We start from the raw sequence: 23,747 nt of genomic DNA on the forward strand, positions 1-23,747 counted from the left end.
TGACAAACCTGCAGTGCTCCCTTCATCCAGCATCGTCACCTATGAAATCATCTTTCTGTCCTTGTAATGTGCCTTAATGTTCTCCCTGTAGATATCTTTTAAAAAAAAAAGAAATATCTGTGTTTCACCTAATTACGGTTCATAAAATGTCCCGCTCCCTTTAGACATTAATGAGTGTGAGGTGTTCCCCGGAGTGTGCACAAATGGCCGCTGTGTGAACACCCAGGGCTCGTTCCTCTGCGAGTGCGCTGAGGGTCTCACCTTGGACAGTACTGGACGCACATGTGTGGGTAAGAGGACTGCACAGCACGACAAAGACATCACTTCCGATGAAACTGTTCTTTCCAGAGACTATCATGTCACTGAACTATTAGGACAAAACTTAGAAAGAGAGTCGACTTTGCTTTTGATTGTTATCACAAACTTTTCCAGATACACGTAGTGAGCAGTGCTACATGAAGTGGCACGAGGATGAGTGTGGCGAGCCGCTGCCAGGGAGATACCGCGTGGACATGTGCTGCTGTTCGGTGGGTTCCGCCTGGGGCATCGACTGCGAGGAGTGTCCCAAACCAGCCACCACAGAGTACAGAGCCATCTGTCCCAGAGGGCCCGGCTTCGCCAACAGAGGAGAAATTCTGACCGGCAGGCCGTTCTACAAAGGTACCAAGATTATTTGACACCATGAGTGTGTACATTTGTTGGTAGAACCCAATAATCAAAGTGGAAAATATGTCCGAAGAATCTGATCTGTAATGTTCATACTTATCTGTATGAAAAAATATTTATCCAGTAAATCGTATCATTTTGACCAAATGAGTTGGTTTTTTTTGTAGGCGTGGCCATTTTAACTTTATGTCTTCCTCTCCAGATGTAAATGAGTGTAAGGTGTTCCAGGGCCTGTGTACTCATGGAACTTGCCGGAACACCATCGGCAGTTTCAAGTGTCGCTGCAACAGCGGCTTCGCTCTGACCACAGAAGAGAGGAACTGCACAGGTACGAGAAAACGAGTCGAAATTATTCAAACTAAATGAAACATTTTTGTCACGATTAGTGAGCAGTTAGTGAGTGTTTCTTTGTGTTTCAGACATTGACGAGTGCCACATCTCCCCGGACTTGTGTGGTCACGGTACTTGTGTCAACACACCTGGAAGCTTTGAGTGTGAATGTTTCGAGGGCTACGAGAGCGGCTTCATGATGATGAAGAACTGCATGGGTGAGTTGGGAACAAGTTCACACTCATAAATACACAATTTCAAATGATACACCCTGTTTGAATTCATGTCCATAGTTTGAAATTACAGTCCAGTTTGGCAGATCACCTGATCTTTCTGTTACTTCCACGTTCTTTTCCTCTCGTTATCTCCTCTTTCTCCTTCTTCCCTCTTCCTCCCACCTTCCCTGTCTTCCTCTCTGCTAACAGACTTTGATGAGTGTGAGAGAAATCCCCTGTTGTGTCGTGGAGGAACCTGCCTGAACACAGAAGGGAGTTATGAGTGTGAATGTCCTCCCGGACACTCGCTCAGCAGCGATGGATCTGCCTGCGAAGGTGGATCATACGTCATAATGCACAAACACACACACACACACACACAGGCTCACTTGGTGTTATTTATCGTACTTTATGCCAAATCTATTTTAAGAGCTAGCGTGCTTGAAGTCAGTCACAAACTGCTATGCTTCACAGAGTCAAACTTTTCTCCTCTGCATCTTTTAATTTCTATAAACTTATGTTATATCTATCATTCATTATTACCCTAAAGTACAATACACAAGATTGTATATACTGCCTATAACTTGTTTGCTTGTCCTGCCAGATGTGAACGAGTGCCAGCTAAGTGACAACTTGTGCAAGCATGGCCAGTGTGTCAACATGCCGGGAACCTACCAGTGCTCCTGTGACACCGGTTACCAGGCCACACCAGACCGACAGGGCTGCGTCGGTGAGTGGAACGAACTAACAAGGGGATTTTCTGTTTGTGTACTTCACCTTCTTATCTAATGAGACGCAGATGCAAACCGTAACCGGGGACCTTCTTTTTTGCAGATATTGATGAATGCACCATTATGAACGGAGGCTGTGAGACGCACTGTACCAACTCAGAGGGCAGCTATGAGTGCAGCTGTAGTGAGGGCTACGCTCTCATGCCTGACCTAAGGACCTGCGCAGGTAATCAAACACAGGATATATTCGGTATGCCTGTATTTAAATTAACTATTTTTACCTGAAACTAAAACTATGAAGAGATGCACCAATGTCATAATGTGATCGTTTCCATCACGTCCCATAGGTATCCCATGAAAGAAAAACACTGACGTCTTTCTCTCTGATCTTCTACATTGTGTTTCCACCTGTATCCCGTTGAAATGTATTTTCTGCCGTTTCTATTAGATATTGATGAGTGTGAGGAAACTCCAGACATCTGTGACGGAGGCCAGTGCACCAACATTCCCGGGGAATACCGCTGTCTGTGTTACGATGGCTTCATGGCCTCTATGGACATGAGGACGTGTATCGGTGAGAGGAAAAACAATACTCAGAATAAGAATGTAACTTGTAACTTTTCTGTCCGCCACATTCATTTATGCATTCAGTTCCTCTGAGCTGATCTATGGTGACTTCCTCTGTCAGACTCATTATCGTTCACTCTAATCTCTGAAGGCCAGAACATTCACATATTGTCTGCGTCTGTCCATCCCTGTCTGCCCAGATGTGAACGAGTGTGACTTGAACCCAAACATCTGTCTCCACGGCGACTGCGAGAACACCAAAGGCTCCTTCATCTGCCACTGTCAGCTGGGATACTTTGTCAAGAAGGGATCCACTGGCTGCACAGGTACACACAGACACACACACACACACACACACACACACACACACACACACACACACACACACAATCACTCATACACACAAACATCAGTGGCTGAGAGGTTTGGGCCTCTCTCATCTCAGACAGTTCACCCATGCATACACTAGTTCCAGGTCTACAATTTTTTTTTAAATGTTAATTATTGACTCACTACAAATAGAACTAGAAATCTGCTAATCAAAAAAGCTAAATTTGATTTTGTCATTGTGTTAACGTTTAAAGGGAAATGTGTGTTACTGCCTGCTAAAGGTATGGGCTAATGGATCTCTATACCTCTCCAGATGTTGATGAATGTGAGATCGGGGCTCATAACTGCGACATGCATTCTGCCTGCATCAACGTGCCTGGAAGCTTCAAATGTCGCTGTCGAGACGGCTGGGTGGGAGACGGCATCACGTGTGTGGGTGAGTACATATTCAGACCAGATAGTTTTATATTACAAAATACGTTTTTTAAGGCAAAATAAAGGCACAAAATGATCTTCTGTACCCAAGAATATTAGATACTTCTGACTGCTTTGATTGAGTTCTGCTATCAAGTTTACTTTTCTCACACCTTTTTTCTCTCTCTTCCTGCAGATCAGGACGAGTGCTCTCTAGAGGACCACAACTGCAACCCCAATGCAGACTGTGTCAACACACCGGGATCCTACAGGTGTACATGCAAAGAGGGCTTCAATGGAGATGGATTTTCCTGCTCTGGTAAGACTGCTGAAACGTCCTTAATAAATCATAAACTGAATACTTGCCACTGTGTGTGCCCAGTGAGCTCCATGCACACTAAGTTTAATACGCACTTGTCCGCTCTGTTTCAGACATGGATGAGTGTGCAGACAACGTGAACCTGTGTGAGAACGGACAGTGTCTGAATGCTCCAGGTGGCTACCGCTGCGAGTGCGAGATGGGCTTCACTCCTACAGAAGACAGCAAGGCCTGTCAAGGTGCTGCACTCATTCTGACACATTTTATTCTCTTTCCCATTCTTTTTTTGTTATTCGCGTAGTGTAACTAACATTCTTTCTCTCTGTGTCGCCTTTGCCACAGACATCGATGAGTGTAATTTCCAAAACATCTGTGTGTTTGGATCGTGCCAGAACCTTCCAGGGATGTTCCGCTGTGTGTGTGACGATGGTTACGAACTGGACCGCAGCGGAGGAAACTGCACTGGTTAGTGTTGCGCTTCTGTAACTTTAGCCCTTAAATCACTTAGTTCAGACGTAGAACAGACTCAAATAGCTTGGCTGAGTTTCATTGACAATAACAGCCTTCATTCATGCATCGTATTACCATTTCCATTACCAAGAATCTTTGATGAAAGATATCCGACATATGCAAAGACCAAAGTCTGTTTATACACCTTCATTTCTCAGTCGTTGTACAGATCGCCTTTAAATCATCCCTCTGTTAGTTTGGGACACAAGCACGATTTTAAATCTTTAAAAGAAGTATTTGTTTACTCTACTTACAGCAGCATATAAACGTGTAGGTTGATACATTTCAGAAAGGTGTCTGTTATCTGGTGTGTGTTGCTGAGCTTGTGTGTGTGCTGCAGACATCAACGAGTGTGCGGACCCCGTCAACTGCATCAACGGGCTGTGTGTGAACACTCCAGGGAGCTACCTGTGTAACTGCCCAGCTGACTTTGAGCTCAACCCCACAGGAGTGGGCTGCGTGGGTGAGTCACACTTAAAGCTGGCCTAACCACTCTTTATTACATTCCTGACACATGAAAGTGAGGCTCCCATGTATTGATAAGCAAATATTTGTCTTAGATACCCGTGTGGGCAACTGCTTCCTGGACACTCTTGATCGTGGTGATGGAGGAATCTCCTGCAGCGCGGAGATCGGCGTGGGCGTGACCCGGGCTTCCTGTTGCTGCTCCCTGGGAGGAGCCTGGGGAAACCCCTGTGAACTGTGCCCTGCCCCCAACTCCAGTATGTACCACAGGACCTCGACTGATCAATCACCTTTATTTACTGCAAATCCACATGTCTTAGCTAAAGTTATTTAATCAGACTTTTCTGAAATGGAGAGTCACACTAACTTGCTGTGTGTCTTGTCCGTAGCGGAATACAAGACTCTTTGTCCAGGAGGAGAAGGCTTCAGACCCAACCCCATCACTGTTATCCTGGAAGGTAAATCATCCAGCTTTCTCCGTTTTTAAGTCTTTTTTTGGCAATGGCAACCACCATTACAAAACACTAAATGTTGGCTTATATTTTTAGAATCAACTAACACTTTCAATTATTCTCTAGATATTGATGAGTGCCAGGAGCTGCCAGGTCTCTGCCAGGGTGGCAACTGTATTAACACCTTTGGCAGTTTCCAGTGTGAGTGTCCAGCAGGCTACTATCTCAATGAGGAGACTCGCATCTGTGAGGGTAAGAGCTGGAAGAGAAATCACACTGAATTAGTTTATTGAAAATTAACAACCTGCTCTCCCCTCACATTTTCTTTCATTATCTGTTATCATATCTTTACATACAGATATCGATGAGTGCTCAGCCCACATCGGGATCTGTGGGCCTGGTACCTGCTACAACACTCTGGGCAACTACACCTGTGTGTGTCCCCCTGAGTACATGCAGGTCAATGGAGGAAACAACTGTATGGGTGAGTGGGGAAAGACCTACAAGAAAATGGTCATCTATGTCTTAAACTTAAAAAAAAAAGCATTCACCGTTTGAAAAGGAAAAACATTTCTAAATGCTGGCTCTCAACTTTTGGATTTAAAGGCCTGTCTTCCTCTTTGTAATGCAGACATGAGGAAGAGTGTGTGTTACCGAAGCTACAATGACACGTGTCAGAACGAGCTGTCCTTCAACATGACCAAGAAGATGTGCTGCTGTGCCTACAACGTGGGAAAAGCCTGGAACAAGCCGTGTGAGGCCTGTCCAACTCCCGCTACCAGTGAGTCTCAAGAAACACGAGAGAGGCATATTCTGAAACAGCCGAAACGTCGCCAGACGAGTGCATTTTCATTCCTGCCGCTGAGCGTCTCCTGTCCTTGTCTGTTTCAGATGAGTACCAGTTACTGTGTGGTAACCCGGCTCCTGGCTTCATCATCGACATCCACACTGGCAAGCCGATCGGTAAGGTCAAAAGGGCTACGGTAGCAAAAGTGGTGCTGTAACAAGGTACACTTTGCATACTGACATGCTGGGGTGTTGTTTTGTACAGATATCGATGAGTGCAGGGAGATCCCTGGTATCTGTGCCAGCGGAGTGTGTATCAATCAGATCGGGAGCTTCCGCTGTGAATGCCCTATGGGCTTCAGTTACAACAACATACTGCTCATCTGTGAAGGTAAGACTCTCTCCCTTTTTCTTCCTCTTACTGTGTTTGTTGCAAGAGAAGAAACGGCAACTATCTGTGATTGGAAAACCACGCCCACCTATTATGAGACGATGAGCACATGGCGGTGTTACATAGATTTTACACACACAAAAGTAAGTACCACACACATGTGCACACACTTTTACCTCCCCACAGTTTATCTCCTCTTTTGACCCCGCTGCTGAATCATCGCATACGTATGCCTTTCTTGTACAGTATAGAGTACTTACTTCTGGGACCAACACTTACCACCAGTTCGACACTGAATCACGCCAACACACCCGACACACACACAAATACAGGTTACACTCAATCACTGGCCGAGAGGCACTTTTACAAGCAGTCCACTCAGTGGAGTTAATGCTGCCTTTCCCCACAGAGTTATGCCCCTGTAAAGACAAGTATAGTGGCTCTGAAAGAGAGCACCTGTCTGGACCTTCAATCATCCAGACCAGAACCTGCCAGCGACTGACTAGCGTCCGAACTGCACCAGAGCTAAAATGGAGCTGTTGTGTTTCCTCTCCTGCTGTCCACAAGCTGACTGCCTGCTTTGAACAGACAGTTATGGAGCCTGTGATTGATGTTCGCTGTTTCTCTTTTTCTTCCCCCCCTGCATAGATATTGATGAGTGCAACAGCGGGGACAACCTGTGCCAACGAAACGCCAACTGTATCAACATTCCAGGCAGCTACCGCTGCGAGTGCTCGCCGGGCTTCAAACTGTCCCCCAGTGGGGCCTGTTTGGGTGAGTGCAGCCTGTCTGACAGGCCTTACTGAGGTTTCCTATCTTAAGATGCCAGAGAGTTGGGCCAATTGTGTTGGTGATGTGAGGAAAATGTAAAACATGGACATCCCTTGTTGAGGGGAAATTATTATGATTTGCATTTTACGGGGCAGTGGAAAATCTGCTGAGTTAATTTAAACCAGCTTTTGAATTTGTTGTTGAATGTAATATTGTTTTAAATCTTTAATACGTTTATAATATGTCAACTTTTTTAATTTTTTTATAATAATTTGTTTCTTGTTCAGACCGTAACGAGTGCCAGGAAATCCCTAATGTGTGTAGCCATGGAGAGTGTATTGACACACAGGGAAGCTATCGCTGTCTCTGCCACAACGGCTTCAAGGCGACTGCTGACCAGACCATGTGCATGGGTGAGAAGCTCAACCTAAAAATACACAAATACACACAGCGGTGTGTTGCATGTAATCCTGCATAGTAAGTCTAAATGCTGTTCCTTCTGTGTGTATCTTAGACATCGACGAGTGTGACAGACAGCCATGTGGTAACGGTACCTGTAAAAACACTGTGGGATCCTACAACTGCCTCTGCTTCCTCGGCTTCGAGCTCACACACAACAACGACTGCATGGGTATGGATCATTTACTGTACTGCTCTACAAAGGTCAACAGCAGTCAGTGTCAAAGTCTTTATTTCAGAAGCTCTGGATGTTTCTGGTTGTGTTCGTCAATGGATATAAAAAATGAGAGGTATGTTTAGAGAGTCCTTATCCTCTTACAGACGTAGATGAGTGCAGTGCCCTCCAGGGCCAGGTGTGCAGGAACGGACAGTGTATCAATGGACTCGGCTCCTTCCAGTGTCTCTGCCATGAGGGTTATGAGAATACTCCGGATGGGAAAAACTGCGTTGGTAAGTCGGTGGCATCATGGGGTATTGATTGACTTTCATACACGACAGTTTGTCTGACATACACAGACATAAACACACATTCTCTGATTTGTACATTGTGCCATTTTTCACAGACATCAATGAGTGCCTGAGTCTGCCCGGCACTTGCTCTCCGGGAACCTGTCAGAATCTGGACGGATCTTTCAGATGCATCTGCCCTCCTGGCTATGAGGTGCAGAATGACCAGTGTATAGGTAAGACACACACACACACACACATATAGACAAGCTTCAGTCCAGACTAAATTCTCCACTCATACTCAAAACACACACACTGAGCCATCTGCTCTAACACACTCTCACAAATACAGCACCACAGTTTCCCAACCTCCCTCACTTCTTTTACGTTCCAGATATCAACGAGTGTGAGGTGGAGCCTAACATCTGTCAGTTTGGCACCTGCACCAACACCCCCGGTAGCTTCCAGTGCACCTGCCAGCCGGGCTTCGTACTCTCTGACAACAAACGGCGCTGCTACGGTGAGAGAAGCATCTTGAATGAATATGCTAATGTGACATATTTTATCTCCCTTACTAAGGTGGTGGAGGAGGTTTCTGTCTTTGCGTGTCACATGAATACCAGACCAATTACTGTCCATTATTTTTCCTACGGCAGATACCAGAGAGAGCTTCTGTTTCACCAAATTCGAGGCAGGAAAATGCTCCGTCCCCAAAGCTTTGAACACCACCAAGGCCAAGTGCTGCTGCAGCAAGATGCCCGGAGAGGGCTGGGGACTTCCCTGTGAGCTGTGCCCTCGAGAGACTGAGGGTGTGTAACAACGACACTCACACGCACACAGAGCTTTAATGAAGACATCAGATGCACCCAAAGACATTTGTGAGAAATAATAAAGCTGACCTTTTTTTGTTGCGTTTCCAGCTGCTTTTGACACTCTGTGTCCCTTCGGCCTCGGAGCCCTGCCTGGACCGGGAGATGCTCGTGAAGGTGAGGGCTGAAGCGTACATCAACTCTCTCGGATTTAGTGGCCGATGGTGGACATCTTTTATATATTTAAAAAATATGCACATTTCCTCCTGCTTTCTTTAGATATGAATGAATGTCTGGAAAACCCAGGAATCTGCCAGAATGGTATCTGCATCAATACAGATGGTTCGTTCCGCTGTGAATGCCCCTTCGGATACAACCTGGATTACACCGGAGTCAACTGTGTTGGTGAGATGGTTTCTGATATTAAAGTTAACAATCTGCAACATTGGAATCATAGAAGACGAACTGAGTGTTTTGAGAATTCATACTGAAACAGCCGCAATGGAGTAGACATCAAATCAATGACTGCCGCTTGCAGGACTTTTTTTTAGGGACTTTATTCCCCGTGTCTCAGAATATATAATTAAAATCAGCGTGGTGTTATTTTTTATCACCAGTAGCAGCCTTTTCCCGCATTAGAGCCTGATCTATTTTTGGACTAACATTTAAGCTGCTAATGAGTGCTTTCACAGTCTCAGGTATAGTAAAAATGTGTCATTGGTTTTAATTGCCTGCTCTATCTATACCCCGCTTCTCTCCAGACACTGACGAGTGCTCAATAGGAAACCCGTGTGGAAATGGAACCTGCACCAATGTGGTGGGAGGTTTCGAGTGTTCGTGCCAGGAGGGCTTCGAACCCGGAGCCATGATGACCTGTGAAGGTCAGTCACTTACTCAGTAACACAGTGGCACAGGTAAAATGAGAGTGAATTAAAAGAAGCTGTCTCTCTTCTTGACTCCAGACATCAACGAGTGCTCCCAGAATCCTCTGCTGTGTGCGTTCCGGTGTGTTAACACCTTTGGTTCCTACGAGTGTATGTGTCCTGCTGGCTACGTGCTGCGAGATGACCAACGCATGTGCAGAGGTGAGAGAGAACCGCAGAATTCATTTCTGCAATGTGTCACTTTTAGCTGCTTGACTCCTGCCGACTCCTTAATTCTTTGACGCCACTGAAACAGGATATAGTTTTCATTTTAGCTGACTGTTGTGGTTTTACTTAATGTCCCTCACCAGACCAGGACGAGTGCTCTGAGGGCCTGGATGACTGTGACTCCAAGGGTATGACCTGCAAGAACCTGATCGGTACCTTCATGTGTATCTGCCCTCCCGGCATGCAGCGCAGACCGGATGGAGAGGGATGTATGGGTGAGTGAAAATGTTTCAGCCAATGTGAGAGGTTATCCTCAGTCCTCTTCGCTCTCCTCATCCTCCCCGTCCTTTTGCTCTGTACACTGGCAGACCTGAACGAGTGCCGCGCCAAACCTGGCATCTGCCAGAACGGACGCTGTGTCAACACGGTGGGAAGCTACCGCTGCGAGTGCAACGACGGCTTCGAGTCGAGCTCCACTGGAACTGAATGTATTGGTAAGATCACAACTTGCTGAACAACATTGTTGTCTAACACTGTTAGGGTGAAGGTGTCGTAACCTCAATTGTGATTATACTCTTAAATTCAGTTGAAGTTCAGCAATACATATTTTTTTTCTTCCACCAACTAACCGCGAACCCTCCTCGTGTCCTGTTATCCTTTCCTTCAGACAACCGTAAGGGCTACTGTTACATAGAGGTTCTGCAGACTATGTGCCAGCAGTCATCCACCAACAGGAACAGTGTGACCAAGTCTGAGTGCTGCTGCAACATGGGCCGAGGCTGGGGGTCACAGTGTGAGCTCTGCCCGCTGCCTGGCACCGTACAGTACAAGAAGATGTGCCCGCTTGGACCTGGCTACACCACAGACGGTAGAGGTGAGTAGCGCGCTGAATTTAGATTCAATTTCATTACCACAATCTTTTACAGTAAAAACAATACAAAATAAACAGCGTCGAAATATAAATTCGGGAAGGAAACCAAGCAGGTTTGAGGTACATCAAGTTCAATGCAGCTCCCACTGTCATAAAGAAATGAGACTGGCTTGTGCTGGCTTTGTTGAATTATTTGTTTGGCAGCAAGAGTACCTGACTAATCCAGATCACTTTCTAAAATGCCTCCTTACTTCCAGACATCAACGAGTGCCAGGTGATGCCAGATCTGTGTCGGAACGGTCAGTGCATCAACGCCATCGGATCCTTCCGCTGTCACTGTAATGTGGGCTACAAAACCGACTTCACTGCAACCTCCTGTGTTGGTATGGCTGATCTCTGTCCTGCTAATAATCTCTCTCGTTACCAGACAGTTAGGTTTGAAAGGCATTCGGTTTTATCTATACTGAACAGCTGTCTGTTTTTTTCCCCTCTCTGCATACTCCAGATATGGATGAGTGCACTCTGTCTCCGAAGCCGTGTAACTTCCTGTGTAAAAACACAGAGGGCAGCTACCTCTGCTCCTGCCCCAGAGGATACAGCCTCCAGCCAGATGGAAAGACTTGCAAAGGTAGGCGGACTCTTAATTAATGTTCGCTGGTTATTTCATAGCTCTTTTTGACTGCTCCCGTAGCTGTTCCTATGGTATGTTAGCATCTGAATTGTAAGTCGCTTTGGATAAAAGCGTCAGCTAAATGACTGTAATGTAATGTAATGTAATGATAGTTAACCATATGAGTTTGCAGTTTGTGCACACAGGCACATTTTCAGGCTTTTCTCAACTTATTTCTCAACTATTCTTTTAAAGCCAGCAATAGCACTAAAAGGCTTTTAATGGTTCAGAACGCTGCAGCTAGAATCTTAACAAAGACGAGAACATTTGAGCAAATTACACCAGTTTTACCTTCCCTTCATTGGCTACCTCTCCATGCCAGATCAGACTTTAAGGTGCCTCTGATAACTTTTACATTTACAAAATTGTAAATGGACCTACCTCAAAACAAAAGCCCCTTTTATTGAAAATAAAAGCCCCAAACTCTCACTGTACGTTAACAGAACTTTTCAACAGCCATCATTCATACCGGACAGGCCATTTCTGCAGAAATGGCCTGTCCGAGTTACTACTATTGTGTGTTACAAATGAAATATTGTTCTCATATAATTCTATATCAACAAGCTTTATGTCTTTGAGTGTCCATCCCTCTATGTAATCTGGTGGCCGTTAAGTGCTTTCTTCATTCCCTCTTAGATCTGGATGAATGTTCGTCCAAGCAGCATAACTGCCAGTTCCTCTGTGTCAACACCATTGGAGGCTTCACCTGCAAGTGTCCTCCCGGCTTCACACAGCACCAGACTGCCTGCATCGGTGAGTACAAGAGAGGAGGACATCAGTGCTACCCCGCACAGACAAAACGCTTTTTATTAAGGAAGAACAAGAAAAACAAAAAAATGCATCTTTAATTCAAATCAAATCCGTTTCTCCTCTCTTTGTAGACAACAACGAGTGCTCCGCTCAGAACAGTGGGTGCGGTACCCGGGCCTCTTGTGTCAACACGCCTGGTAGCTTCAACTGTGAATGCACCAAAGGTTTCTCCTTGGACAACACAGGAGTGGAGTGTGAGGGTGAGCAGACACAGCAAACCTTTACATTTAGTGAGAAGAAGGTGTCTCACACGGGGGGCCTTTTCAATTCCAAAGTCACGGGAACATGGATGAAGTTCTGCTGACGCGTTTGTGATCAAAGGCGGCAGCAAATAGTGGTTGCACCGATTTGAAACCGATTTGGAATTAAAACTCGTAATTTTCATGTTCCTGCAGATGTGGATGAGTGCGGCAGCAACCATCGCTGTCAGCACGGCTGTCAGAACATGATGGGAGGTTTCCGCTGTGGCTGTCCTCAGGGCTACGTGCAGCACTACCAGTGGAACCAGTGTGTGGGTGAGTTATAGACTGTCATGTTGACAGTAATGAACAACAAAGGCACCAGTACACAGTAGTAAAGAGGACCTGGGGAATCCATTGAGGTTGTAGTATTTTAAGGCTGCAACAATTTGTTAATCTATAGTATCATTTAATATGCTATAGATTAAAATATTTATCGTATAATACATGTATTTTCTTAATAAAATACAGAGGAATAATACATTTCTTGATTGATCTGATTTCATTTTGACAATAAAATATCCATACATGTCTACTGTTTTATAGATTTCTATATTCGTTCCTGGTCATTTCATGTTAGTATATTACTATTTGTATAAATAAATCCTGAACAACATGAAACCGGACAGAATTATACTAAAGCATTTGTTTCAGAAGTAATTTGAAAGCATGTTTCTGTTAACATTTTGATGTAAGAATGTTCTAAAGATAATCATCTCATGATGATATAAGCAGTAATGCTGAATTATCATCATCAACATGCAAAAGAAATGTCACCAGATATGTACTGTATCATCTCCTGACACGCTCTCTCTGCGCTTTTTTTTGTCTTTCCTCCACAGATGAAAACGAGTGTCAGGCATCAACAGTGTGTGGCTCGGCCTCCTGCTACAACACACTGGGCAGCTTCAAGTGTGTGTGTCCCTCTGGCTTTGACTTTGAGCAGGGCGCTGGTGGCTGCCAAGATGTGAATGAATGTAGCAAGAGCGCCAACCCCTGCATCTACGGCTGCTCCAACACCGACGGAGGCTACCTGTGTGGCTGTCCTGGAGGTTTCTACAGAGCCGGACAGGGGTGAGTGAACAGGAATTCAACAGATCATTGCAAACAACTGGTATTTCTTGAGTAAAAACTGGTGTCACTAAACATTTATTTTGAATAATTCCTGGTGGCACCATCTGACCATAAGAAAACATTTTTCAACAGAGTTTTGCTCATGAATTTGAAATGAACTTCCAGCCCTCTTAATCAACATGCTAAACTCTCTTGTGGTTTCCATCCAGTCACTGTATGACGGGCTCAGGTTTCCCAGCCCAGTTTGAGGAGGGCGATGAAGATGATAGTCTGTCTCCTGAGGCCTGCTATGAGTGTAAGATCAACGGAGGAGGAGGAAAGAACGGACGACACAAACGCGACGCTGACGGAAATGAGCTCCACCAGGTAACTGTGTTGACAAACTGCTTCTCGGTGCTTGTCGCATTGGGTACGACAATTCACAATAAGTGTGCTCGGATTCATAGAAAATCAGTTGTTGAGGTCTGTATCTTCTGCTACCTCGGGTTTCATCTCGCTCCTTCTGTCCCTTTCCTCGCTATAGGAACCAGCAGTGAGCATGGCCAGCATAGACATCCAGGCCTCCATCCCCATGAACCTTTCTCTGTCCTCGCTGCACAACAAGGAGCCTCTGCTAGAGCTTCTGCCGGCCCTGCAGCCCCTGGAGCACCATGTACGCTATGTCATCACCCACGGCAACACTGATGAACACTTCCGCCTGCTGGAACGACGCGACGGAAAGAGCGTGCTCCGGCTCGGCAAGAGGCCGCCTCCAGCGGGATCCTACCGGCTAGAGATCGCCAGCCTGCGGCTGTTTGGGCCCCGGAGACTACACCAGCTGGAGGAGCAGCACGACAGTGACTACCTACAAGGGGAAATGGGAGACGCCCTGCGCATCAAGCTGCTCATCCACCTGCACTGAGCTCAGGGCACGCTCACAATCCTGTTCTGGACTGATTCCTAAAGCCTTTGAGTTTTAACCTTCCCTTTTATCCAATAACTCCTCCCCTGCAGGACCATCCTCACCAACAGGGGTAATCAAGGGCTACGAAAGACTGAGTCAATCAGCCCAACTCTACCACCACTTTGTTACTGTTTATGTTATTATATGTTCATGTTTGGTTTGTTGGTTTTTTTTTACCCCCTTACACTCCCCCCTCCACTTGTATCCGACCCAGCACTCATTCTCTATTGAGAGAGCCAGCGGAGGAGATGGCCGAGAGGTGCCCTAGTGCTTGGACCATAGTCCTCTAATAAAGACAAAATGGCAGACAGATGGTTCACAAGCCCATGAAGCATTTTTGTAGACATGCAAGACAAGGAATTACACAGAAAAAAGAAATGAAGTGCTGAGAGTGGCCAAAACTGTCTTAATGCAACTTGTGTTGTAGTATTAAAATCACGTGCCGGATATTAAGTGATGTCTTTCTGTTTAGTGTTCTAAAGAAGTGATATTACGCCTTAATATAAGGGGTTAGGTGCCATCATGGTGGTCCAAGGACTTTCTCACCTCTCTGTGATCTTGGTAAAAAATCACAACACTGGGGACTGCCCCTCTCAGTATTGTAGTGTGTCATTTAATGTATTTGTGCTGTTTGAAAAATGTTAACACGAAGGACTGCAACATTTACACAGCATTTCAGGTTCTTTGGTCCATAGCGGTCTGTTTTATAGCTCGATGACAACTCATTTTTAGACGAGAGAACAGCAAGCTGGGTTCTACTCTGATGCAACTGACTTTTGTCCTGCCTGCGGGCGGCGGCAAGCAGGGATTAGCGTGTTTGCGTGTGTGTGCTGTCATGTTTGGTTATCTCAGTACTCCTCACAGAGTGTGGACACCATGCTGTGATGCTGACTTTAAAACAAAAGAGCGGGCTTAGTGTCGCTCAGCATGCATCACGGGCAGGGAAATACACCTGCTAGTAGCTTTTAGACGTAAAAGAAGATAGATCAGGTCACGTTGTATTTATCCTTGTAGGGATTTAAGACTTCAGGTGCACTGATTCTCGACCTGAGAGACAGCTTTTTCCTTAAGTCCAAAGTTGTTTCCGCTTGTTGGCTGTCAGAGGCTTGTTGCTTCTCCTGGGTTTTGCATTTTTCAAACAAACTCCTGGACATAAATGCTTCAGGGTAACAGAGCTGTAGCTGACAGCCCGTGTTGGGAGGCTGAGCTTGACTATAAGCTGTCTTTATCTGACTTCTTTGACTTGAGCTTGATGTCTTGAGGTCTGAGCCTCGTTTACAACACAAAGAGACACACAGCTGCTTTGAGTAACAGTCTCAAAGGTACAAGACATGTTAGCCTAAGCTGTAACTAAAGGTGTTGCTTTACAGTGTAGGCACGCACAGGTGAACACGAAACCTCACAAAAAAAAAACAAATGTCCATCAGGTCATCCTTCATTTCTCGTGATTTTTTTTTTTCTCTCAAAGAGAAATACGGTGCTAGATAATACCATCTCATACGCTGTACAAAGAAAGTGCAGTCTTGAATCGGGATTGCAAAATTTACTTTCTTTTTTGCTAGGATTTATTTGTATTGTGTGTGTCTGTCTTTTGTATTGTCTCAGTGCTGAAAAAAAAAACAATATTATCAAACTTGCTTCTTGAAAATTAAATTGTATATTTTTAAGTGAAATGTAGATGTTTTTTTGTTTTTTTTTTAAATGCCAAGGCTGCCGAAAACAAATGCTTACAGTAAACCCAATATTGAAGGCCTTTATGTGCTGTTGACTTTGTTTTGTTGAGAAAAAAAAAAAAGAAGCAAAACCAACACAAAGTAAACGCAAGACATTGTATTTGTTTGTATCGTTTGAAACCACTGTCACCATTCAAATCAGTTGTCAGCAAGTTAAATCAGAACACGTCAGACTTAAAGATAATTACCATTCCCATCATCTATTATCTCATACAAGCTTACACTGTCTGTACAATGCCATAAGGATCAATGACCATCTCCAGCTCCGGTCTATGGTGCTGAACAATAATCCTTCTCTCTTAACAGTCAAGGTTGCTGCACTGCCCCACAGCCTAGGCAATGTTTATAATACATAACCATTTTTCTAACCTGGGAACCTTTGTATACTTTGTATCTTTATTGTCAGTTTGTAATGTTTCTTTTATTTGCCACTATGTTTAAAAAAGGCAGTGTTTTGCGTGTGCTTACTGTATCTCAGCGTCAGTGTCAAACTTGAAACGATGCTGTCGTCGCATTGAAATGTGTGCTTTATACTTTAGAAATAAGGAGCCTGTTGTAGTTCAAATGTCCACCATAAGCCTGACACTTGTTGATACCAGAGTCCAGCTGAAAGCTGAAATGACAATCATCCAGTCACACCATATCTACCAGCTGACGATCAATAAATCAATCAGCCATCATGGAACATCTTTTAATATGCTGAATGATCATCATTTTTGTGCAAAGTCAAAAACCAAAGATTTCTAACACCAAATGGTCTGTAAAATTAGAGTGATTCACATAATATTGTAAACTTTTGTCCAGTGACATTAACGGCAATAAAGTATTGTGGGGTATATTTTTAAGTCTTGTGTCCTGAATTCTTTTCTCCTGGGCTTGTGTGTGAATGTCGACGGCTAACAAAAGTCACACATAAGTAGTAATCATTTTATTTAATGTACAACATGAACAATGTGAACTTTCCACACAGTCCACCTCTCAGTGGAAATTAGGAAGAAGAAAATCCTTTTTTTTTTTCATTTTCGCTGATTTAACTCAGTGTATTAAAAAAACAAAGCAGATAGTCAGAAAAATATTTAATTACAAAACACAAGAATAGTAAAGCTACCTGCTTTGCCTCTCTCTACGCTGTGGCTGCATGACTACCTCAAAAATCCACAGTCTAAAGATCGATACAGTAAGTAGGAAGAGGGCAGAAAGATAGCAAAAAGGAGACTCACAAACTTGAGTCAAGAATAGAAAAATAAAGCTTTCTTTTGCCTAAAGTTTGCCGTTTGCTTCATCACCACACTTGGCAGGCTGACTAAAGCAAAAAACACAACCAGTGAACACAAACTCTACTTGCTGTAATAAGAGATTATAGTTTCAATATGGCTTTTCAGTTATAGACACAGTAACACACAAAACATACACGGTTTTATGGAGACTCAAACTACCTGCTTCTTAAAAAGCATCTGAAATTGCAGTTCTGCTCCAGGATCAATGTCCAAAGTGAAAAAGAAAAGAAAAGTGTGGATTTGTGCTCCTTGATCAGCACTTAACACTTTAATAAGGTTTTAGGTTCATTAAAGGGGCATCTGCTTTAGTGTAAACTCCTTCATTTAAGTTCTGCTTGTGTTCTTGAATGTCGAGTGTTCTCATCAGAAATCAAACTATGTGGTGAGCAAAAGGTGATCTTCCCAAAATCATATTGTGTTTTGATACTGGCAAGCTCTGGAGTTTGGAAAACCTACCCCTAAGGTGATGCTGTAGCGTGACGTAACATGTTGAATGGGTACAGTAGGTCAGGTTAAGGCAGCTGTGCAGCTCATTATTTCTGTCCTTCATGGTTCAACATTTGGGTGTTTGGCTCGCAGGGATTCCGGTGGTCTGTGTGTCTGTTACTGAACCAGACTTGTTATGCTTACATAGCTTCCTGCAGCCTCATATTTACATCAGTAGACAAGCTGCAATACAGTGATTAAAAACCAGCATTAGGCACACCCTCCTGTAAAGAGTGCATTCACAATATCATGAATTGGTACAGTCCATTTCCACATCTAAATTGGTTTTAAATATCCCGTCTATGTGCAATGAAACATTCCCCTTTCCACTCTCTCTTTACACATCAACCTACACCAGTGCATAATCAAACTGGCCCCTCTCCAGCCCCTCCTTGTGATCAGTCCAGGACGATGCAGGCATGCGGCTATAGGGGTCCAGCAGGATCCTGAAGCACCTGACCAGCAGGAAGACCAGGAAGAGCATGAGGAGGCCTACGAAGGCCAAGGCGGTGCGCTGCTCATTGTCCGCGCCAACCAAGGACAGAGGGGGGCTGCTGCTGCCACCGCCAGGACTGCCGGGGAGGGAGGAGCTGGCCGGGGACAGCAGCAACTCGTAGTCAAGTGTGGGCACATTGTTCATCCTCCAAGAGGCCCGCAGGCAGGGCTTACACACTGACTGGATGGTTGGTGTATTGGGAGGAGGTGCGGAGAAGGATGAGAACTTGTTCATGAGGGGTGGCGCAGAAGGTAAAGGCCTCACTGGAGATTGGGGAGTTTGAGAACAATGCTTAATAACTTAACAAGTTGTATATTGTATTCCCTGTTTGTTGGGTGAAGGACATGCAGAGCTTTTTTTCAAAGTCAGAAAGTGAAGGTGTATAAGATGTGTGTATTCTGATCACGGCCGGACTTGTACACACATCTTCCTCTGCTGGCCAGTGTGTCGAGTCAAATCAAGGTGAGTTAAAGCGACATGACCCAGAAAGGCCCCGCCCTACTGTGCTCTGACAGTGCGACAGGCACAGACACACACACACACACACACACACTTAGTATTAATTACTTTTCAGTATCACACATTTTGAAGAACCGAATAAACAGTGTAACGAAGCTCTACGCCTTTCTTAGTCGAGTGACCGACCTTAAGGCGGTAATGTTTTTAGAGTGTTTATCAGGGCCACTCTGCCACATCAGCTCTCATTCTCACTCTCTATCGGAGCCGGCAGGACGTGATACTGCCTCCTGCTAATGCAAACACAACCAACACGTGTCTGATCACAGTCAAGGTCGGTGTTCTCAATGGGAGTTAATAGTGTTCAGATGGACTTCTAACACCCAATTGGGTATAACTGTTTAAGTGTGTGTGTGTGTTGTGTCACTGAACCTGAGCCAGACACAAGGCTATTTAAAGCATCTGCCAGCAACACCAGGTGTGTGTCAGTGTGTGTGACTAATTCAATCAGGAGGTCAGTGGATCAATGGCCCCGACTATAAAACAGTGCATCACCTTTGCTGGTGTTGCCTGATAAATGCAAAGTTGTCCCTTTATGCCCGGCTTGCTGTAGCGCGATAAGTGGTTCACAGCTGTCAAGTGTTAAAACAGGTCCTCAGAAACTGCCTCTCTTGACAAGTCGAGCAGCAACAAGAGGTTCTGAGAAGTTTGTTAAATTGTCAGTCATGAATGAAAAGTGGCTTCATCCAGTTTGATCTTCAGTCTACTGAATGTCTATTCTGTGTATGGGGCTCTTCGGCAGACATGACAGAGCATCGTTAACAGACGTAGTGTCGCCAGATGTTCCTCGTTAAGCCGAGCAACCAGTGAGTGACTGCAGCTCCACCCGCTGAAAAGAATAAGAGACATCTGGTTAGAAAAACATTTAGATTAATTGACACTAATAAAGCTCTGATGAGGACATTTCATTTTCACAATATCAGTACACAGTGAAATCCCTTAAAAACAACACTGCCTGCATTGCACAACTTTTCCTTTGAGACCGATTATTTCTAATGCGGAGCATAAGGAGAAGATTAAGTAATTCCTTCCTCATTTCATCATACGACGTGATCATTGTCACCCTTTGCTCAATAAGTAACAGTGACATTAGCCATCTGTGGGGAGAACACAGCACCAGCATCCTCTGTAATGACACTCAATTAGTGGGCTGATTACGGTGTCATTACAGCCACATTAGCAGTAATGAATACATGATAATAAACAGTGATACCACATTACATCACCCTCATTTGTCAGTGCACTGTTACACTGGGTCTTTTGTTCAATTGTTGACCCCCTTCATTCATTCGCTCACATGACGGAGGGGGAGACAACGTGTTGTGGAGCCTCATTAATAATCTAAAATCACATCTCCCCTGGAGGACAACGTTTCAAATCATTAAAAGGAAACGCAATACGCAAACCATTTTTGACCCGCTCAAACCTCTGAATGGAGTGGTGACTGGGCTGTTTGCTTTGACAAACGTGATAGCAATAGATATGCCGAGCACCGAGTGTGTGTGGGGGGAGATGTTTAGGAGAGACGAAGGTGAGAGGAGGCAGAGAGACGGTTGGAAACAGGAAGAGAGAAGGGACTTCAGAGGAAATGAACTGCGGTGCAGAGATTTGGTTAGATTTGAATTTATAACACATTCACAGTGAATTGGTTATTGTATGAGTGAATTATAGAACAATGCGAGATTAATAAATAAACAGTGCAGCAACTCAATGTATTGAGCTAAAAATAGGAATGTAGGATGGAAACAAAACAGAGGAAGATGAAAAGCTAATTATGTAGATGGTTAGGAGGAGGTAAAGATGGATGAATAGAGCAGAAGTTCCTTTGGTGAATGGGCAGCAGTACAGAGAGAAGAGGTTTGCTGGCACAAACCGGACTGACTCTCCTCTGCATGACCATGGTAAAATGCCTTTTCATATTCTCTCTCTCAAAGGTTTTATATCTGCTACTTCATCAGCCAGTGTCTCCAGGGTAGTTGGTGCAACAGAGTCAAGCTGGCAGCAGGATGACACACCGGGGAGGTGACACTGCGAATGAGTGTGCACTTCTGTGTGTGTGTGTGTGTGTGTGTGTGTGTGTGTGTGTTTTCCAGCTCGGCGCTGCCTCTGACTGTTGCAGAGCCCAAAAATAGGTCAGGAAACCTTGAAACTGTTGTCAAGGACATTGTTCCGGCTGACACCGTCACACATCTGCAGCTCCAGATCAGAAAGGCTCTCCAACTGTTATCATCTGCTGTGAGACTCTTTTTATCGTTAGCTTTGAAACCACACTTATGGCTCATACAAAATGTTTAGCTTATTAGGTAAAATGTTGTTCAGCAGTCACTCTTCACACCATTCTTTTAGTTTCTTTTGTATTCTATTCCTTTCACTTCACAGAGCGTGTAGCTACTAATACAAGCAGCAATTAAAGACCTTAAACCACCACATAATCAAATACCAAACCTTGCCCAGGACGGATGCTCACTGCACAGGAGTAAACTCATGAAACACTGCAGTGATGCAGACAGACCAGTATAATCCAGCCGTGAGACGATCAACTACCCACGCTCACTCACACAAGCATTAAAGCACACACTTTTGAAATATAAGTGGGCAAAAAAGAACATTGCTGACGAAAACCCCACAAACGGATCATTTCCATTTTGAATGTGAGAGGAGCGGCTAAAAAGGTACACACATAACCTCCTCATCTGATCCTATCCACCCTGTAATTATTTAGTGGCAGCATTTTCCATTATCGCTCACTAACTCATTATGGAGAGAGTTAAAGCATTAGTTCCCTTTGAAATGGTGAAATGCCTCATTGTATACAATAATAGGTATACCATTACTTCTACATATTGTATATTGATTTATTTAAGCAATTAACTGTGGTCACAAGTGTAAAAATGGTAGATTTTATAAAAAGGAAGTTAAAATGGCAAATGTAAAATGGCAACAAGACTTTGTGGAGTCAGCGGTCAGAAATCAGTCATGGGCTACCAAGTGCGTGTGGGTGTGTGTGTGTAGGTGTGTGTGTAGGTGTGTGTGTGTATGTGTGTAGGTGTGTGTGTGTGTGTGTGTGTGTGTATATGTGTGTAGGTGTGTGTGTGCGCATGCGTGCTTGAATAAGTCATTGGGCGGTAGAGGGAGGACAGACAGAGATTGCTCAGCTTAGTTTCCTCCTCGTTAAGTCTCGCTCCCACCATCGCCCTCCATCAGTCTCTCTCACACACACACACACACACACACACACACACACACACTGTCGTCCATCAGCCATCGTCTTGCTCGACTCGCATTAGCTCTCGCCCACTCCATTTCTCCTCCAGGACACTTCTTCAAAGCACCGTCGAGACCCCTGAGTTGAAGGGAAGTGAAGCAAACACTCGTCAGTCTTCATCAAAAAGCCCTTAAATGGACAACTCTCTCACACATGCATACCTGCGCATGCGCACGCGCACACGCACACGCACACGCACACACACACACACACGCAAGTGCACCATAGGGAACTCATTCGTTGGAATGAAAGCACACACACTTAAGCTAACTTGCATACATTGAGGACCGAGATGGACAGAGATTCACTTAAAAACGTACAGCGCACGCGCACACACACACACACACACACACACACACACAGCGGCACCACTGTCATCACTTCCTCACAGAGCCATTGATCCAGCTAACGTTGACAGAACTCATCAGGGTAAATGAAGAGAAGCTGAAAATAATGTTGTTACCTCTCAGGTGACCAGGGTGTCACCTTTTCCCTCATCTATCCGCCTCCCACTCTCACTGACTCACGCACAGTTTTAGTGCAGTTTTAGTGCTTTAAACCAGGGGTGCCCACACTTTTAAAATGACCAAGTCCAAATGATCGACCTACATCAACATTGCTATATATATATATACACACACACATCAGCATCATAGTTGCCGGTCGTCAGCGGGGGGGGGGGGGGGGGGGTGCTTGCGGGAGAGCGGTGCTTGCAGGAGAGCGACTGCTGCATCAGGCTAACTAATTAGCTCGCGGAGTTATGCAGTAGCTCGCGCGGTTCACTGTGCATACGTGGTGACCCGTGTGTTAGAAAAGAATGGCATGCGATCTACCGGCACTAGTGCACTGCCTCCGCGATCGACGTATTGGGCACCCCTGCTTTAAAACTCTTTAATCTACAATCAAGTTCAATTGAGATATTTTAAGCATTTACTAATGAACACTATTTGTCAACAATTCGAACTTCTGCTATGGAGACATTGAAGTCAAGTTTATCCATTTAGGCTCGTAGAAGTAGATATTTTCGGGTACTGATCATATTTGACATCTGAGCTGCATTTGGGTGAAAAGGGCAAATCTGTGAGGTTTCATTAATACATTTATGTGGGATGGAAGTTTTGTTTTCTGTTGCAGTGCCAAGAAGAAGAAAAACAGGGACATTTCAACAAAAACCAGACAGACATTGTGTTTGCCTTGTTTTGAAAGCTGTTTAGCTCTTTTTTGGATGTCTGCTCTCTCTCTCATCTCTCATGCACCCACACAGACACTCAGCCAGAGTCACACAAATTTCACATTACAGCAAAGACATATGTTCTTTTCAGAGAGGAAACCACAGACCACCAATGTTCTCCGTCTTCAAGCACACAGAAAGCCAAAACAAGCCAGCCACCACCAGGGTCAGTGCAGAGACAGCCTTGATTTGTCATTATTTATAGCCTGAGCAAAGCCACTCTCTGAAAGTAATTAGGCCTCAGAAACAAAGAGAAAGGGTGAAGAGAGAGAACAAGGGGAAAGCGCAAAAGAACAAGTGAGAGAGACGGTAAATGTTCCGAGTCTCAGCCACAGCCTGCTGGGAATTGAATTAACCCTTTCCAATTTGCTGCTTACGAAGAT

The 23,747-nt window shown here is 44.7% G+C and overlaps 2 protein-coding genes across 3 annotated transcripts in view; one reads left to right on the forward strand and one right to left on the reverse strand.

Annotated features, from left to right (window-relative positions):
* The window catches only part of fbn2b (fibrillin 2b), a gene marked incomplete at its 5' end in the record, with an annotated part of 58,516 nt that extends 41,594 nt beyond the window's left edge, over positions 1–16,922 (forward strand). For both annotated transcript variants that reach the window (XM_079157851.1, XM_079157850.1), the window contains 43 exons: positions 165–290; positions 433–660; positions 869–994; positions 1,086–1,214; positions 1,422–1,547; positions 1,816–1,941; positions 2,046–2,168; positions 2,391–2,516; positions 2,710–2,835; positions 3,153–3,275; positions 3,450–3,572; positions 3,686–3,811; positions 3,915–4,037; positions 4,423–4,545; positions 4,643–4,804; positions 4,937–5,005; positions 5,126–5,251; positions 5,358–5,483; positions 5,631–5,780; positions 5,891–5,962; positions 6,051–6,176; positions 6,825–6,950; positions 7,235–7,360; positions 7,462–7,578; positions 7,728–7,856; positions 7,970–8,089; positions 8,248–8,373; positions 8,510–8,662; positions 8,774–8,839; positions 8,942–9,067; positions 9,424–9,543; positions 9,625–9,747; positions 9,897–10,028; positions 10,122–10,247; positions 10,421–10,627; positions 10,882–11,007; positions 11,130–11,252; positions 11,931–12,047; positions 12,176–12,304; positions 12,500–12,619; positions 13,186–13,417; positions 13,627–13,783; positions 13,941–16,922. In XM_079157851.1, coding sequence (XP_079013977.1) covers positions 165–290; positions 433–660; positions 869–994; positions 1,086–1,214; positions 1,422–1,547; positions 1,816–1,941; positions 2,046–2,168; positions 2,391–2,516; positions 2,710–2,835; positions 3,153–3,275; positions 3,450–3,572; positions 3,686–3,811; positions 3,915–4,037; positions 4,423–4,545; positions 4,643–4,804; positions 4,937–5,005; positions 5,126–5,251; positions 5,358–5,483; positions 5,631–5,780; positions 5,891–5,962; positions 6,051–6,176; positions 6,825–6,950; positions 7,235–7,360; positions 7,462–7,578; positions 7,728–7,856; positions 7,970–8,089; positions 8,248–8,373; positions 8,510–8,662; positions 8,774–8,839; positions 8,942–9,067; positions 9,424–9,543; positions 9,625–9,747; positions 9,897–10,028; positions 10,122–10,247; positions 10,421–10,627; positions 10,882–11,007; positions 11,130–11,252; positions 11,931–12,047; positions 12,176–12,304; positions 12,500–12,619; positions 13,186–13,417; positions 13,627–13,783; positions 13,941–14,318 — 5,864 coding nt within the window. In that variant the 3' untranslated portion in view covers positions 14,319–16,922. The remainder of the gene's footprint in view (positions 1–164; positions 291–432; positions 661–868; positions 995–1,085; positions 1,215–1,421; positions 1,548–1,815; positions 1,942–2,045; positions 2,169–2,390; positions 2,517–2,709; positions 2,836–3,152; positions 3,276–3,449; positions 3,573–3,685; positions 3,812–3,914; positions 4,038–4,422; positions 4,546–4,642; positions 4,805–4,936; positions 5,006–5,125; positions 5,252–5,357; positions 5,484–5,630; positions 5,781–5,890; positions 5,963–6,050; positions 6,177–6,824; positions 6,951–7,234; positions 7,361–7,461; positions 7,579–7,727; positions 7,857–7,969; positions 8,090–8,247; positions 8,374–8,509; positions 8,663–8,773; positions 8,840–8,941; positions 9,068–9,423; positions 9,544–9,624; positions 9,748–9,896; positions 10,029–10,121; positions 10,248–10,420; positions 10,628–10,881; positions 11,008–11,129; positions 11,253–11,930; positions 12,048–12,175; positions 12,305–12,499; positions 12,620–13,185; positions 13,418–13,626; positions 13,784–13,940) is intronic.
* A 242-nt stretch (positions 16,923–17,164) lies between these two features.
* ctxn1 (cortexin 1) lies at positions 17,165–18,596 on the reverse strand. The gene has a single exon (XM_079157486.1). It carries the CDS (start codon positions 18,584–18,586, stop codon positions 18,206–18,208), a length of 381 nt encoding a protein of 126 aa, XP_079013612.1. The 5' UTR covers positions 18,587–18,596; the 3' UTR covers positions 17,165–18,205.
* Between the last annotated feature and the right edge of the window lie 5,151 nt (positions 18,597–23,747).

This window comes from Pholis gunnellus (assembly GCF_910591455.1).
Source record: "Pholis gunnellus genome assembly, chromosome: 4".
Classification (NCBI taxonomy): Eukaryota; Metazoa; Chordata; class Actinopteri; order Perciformes; family Pholidae; genus Pholis; species Pholis gunnellus.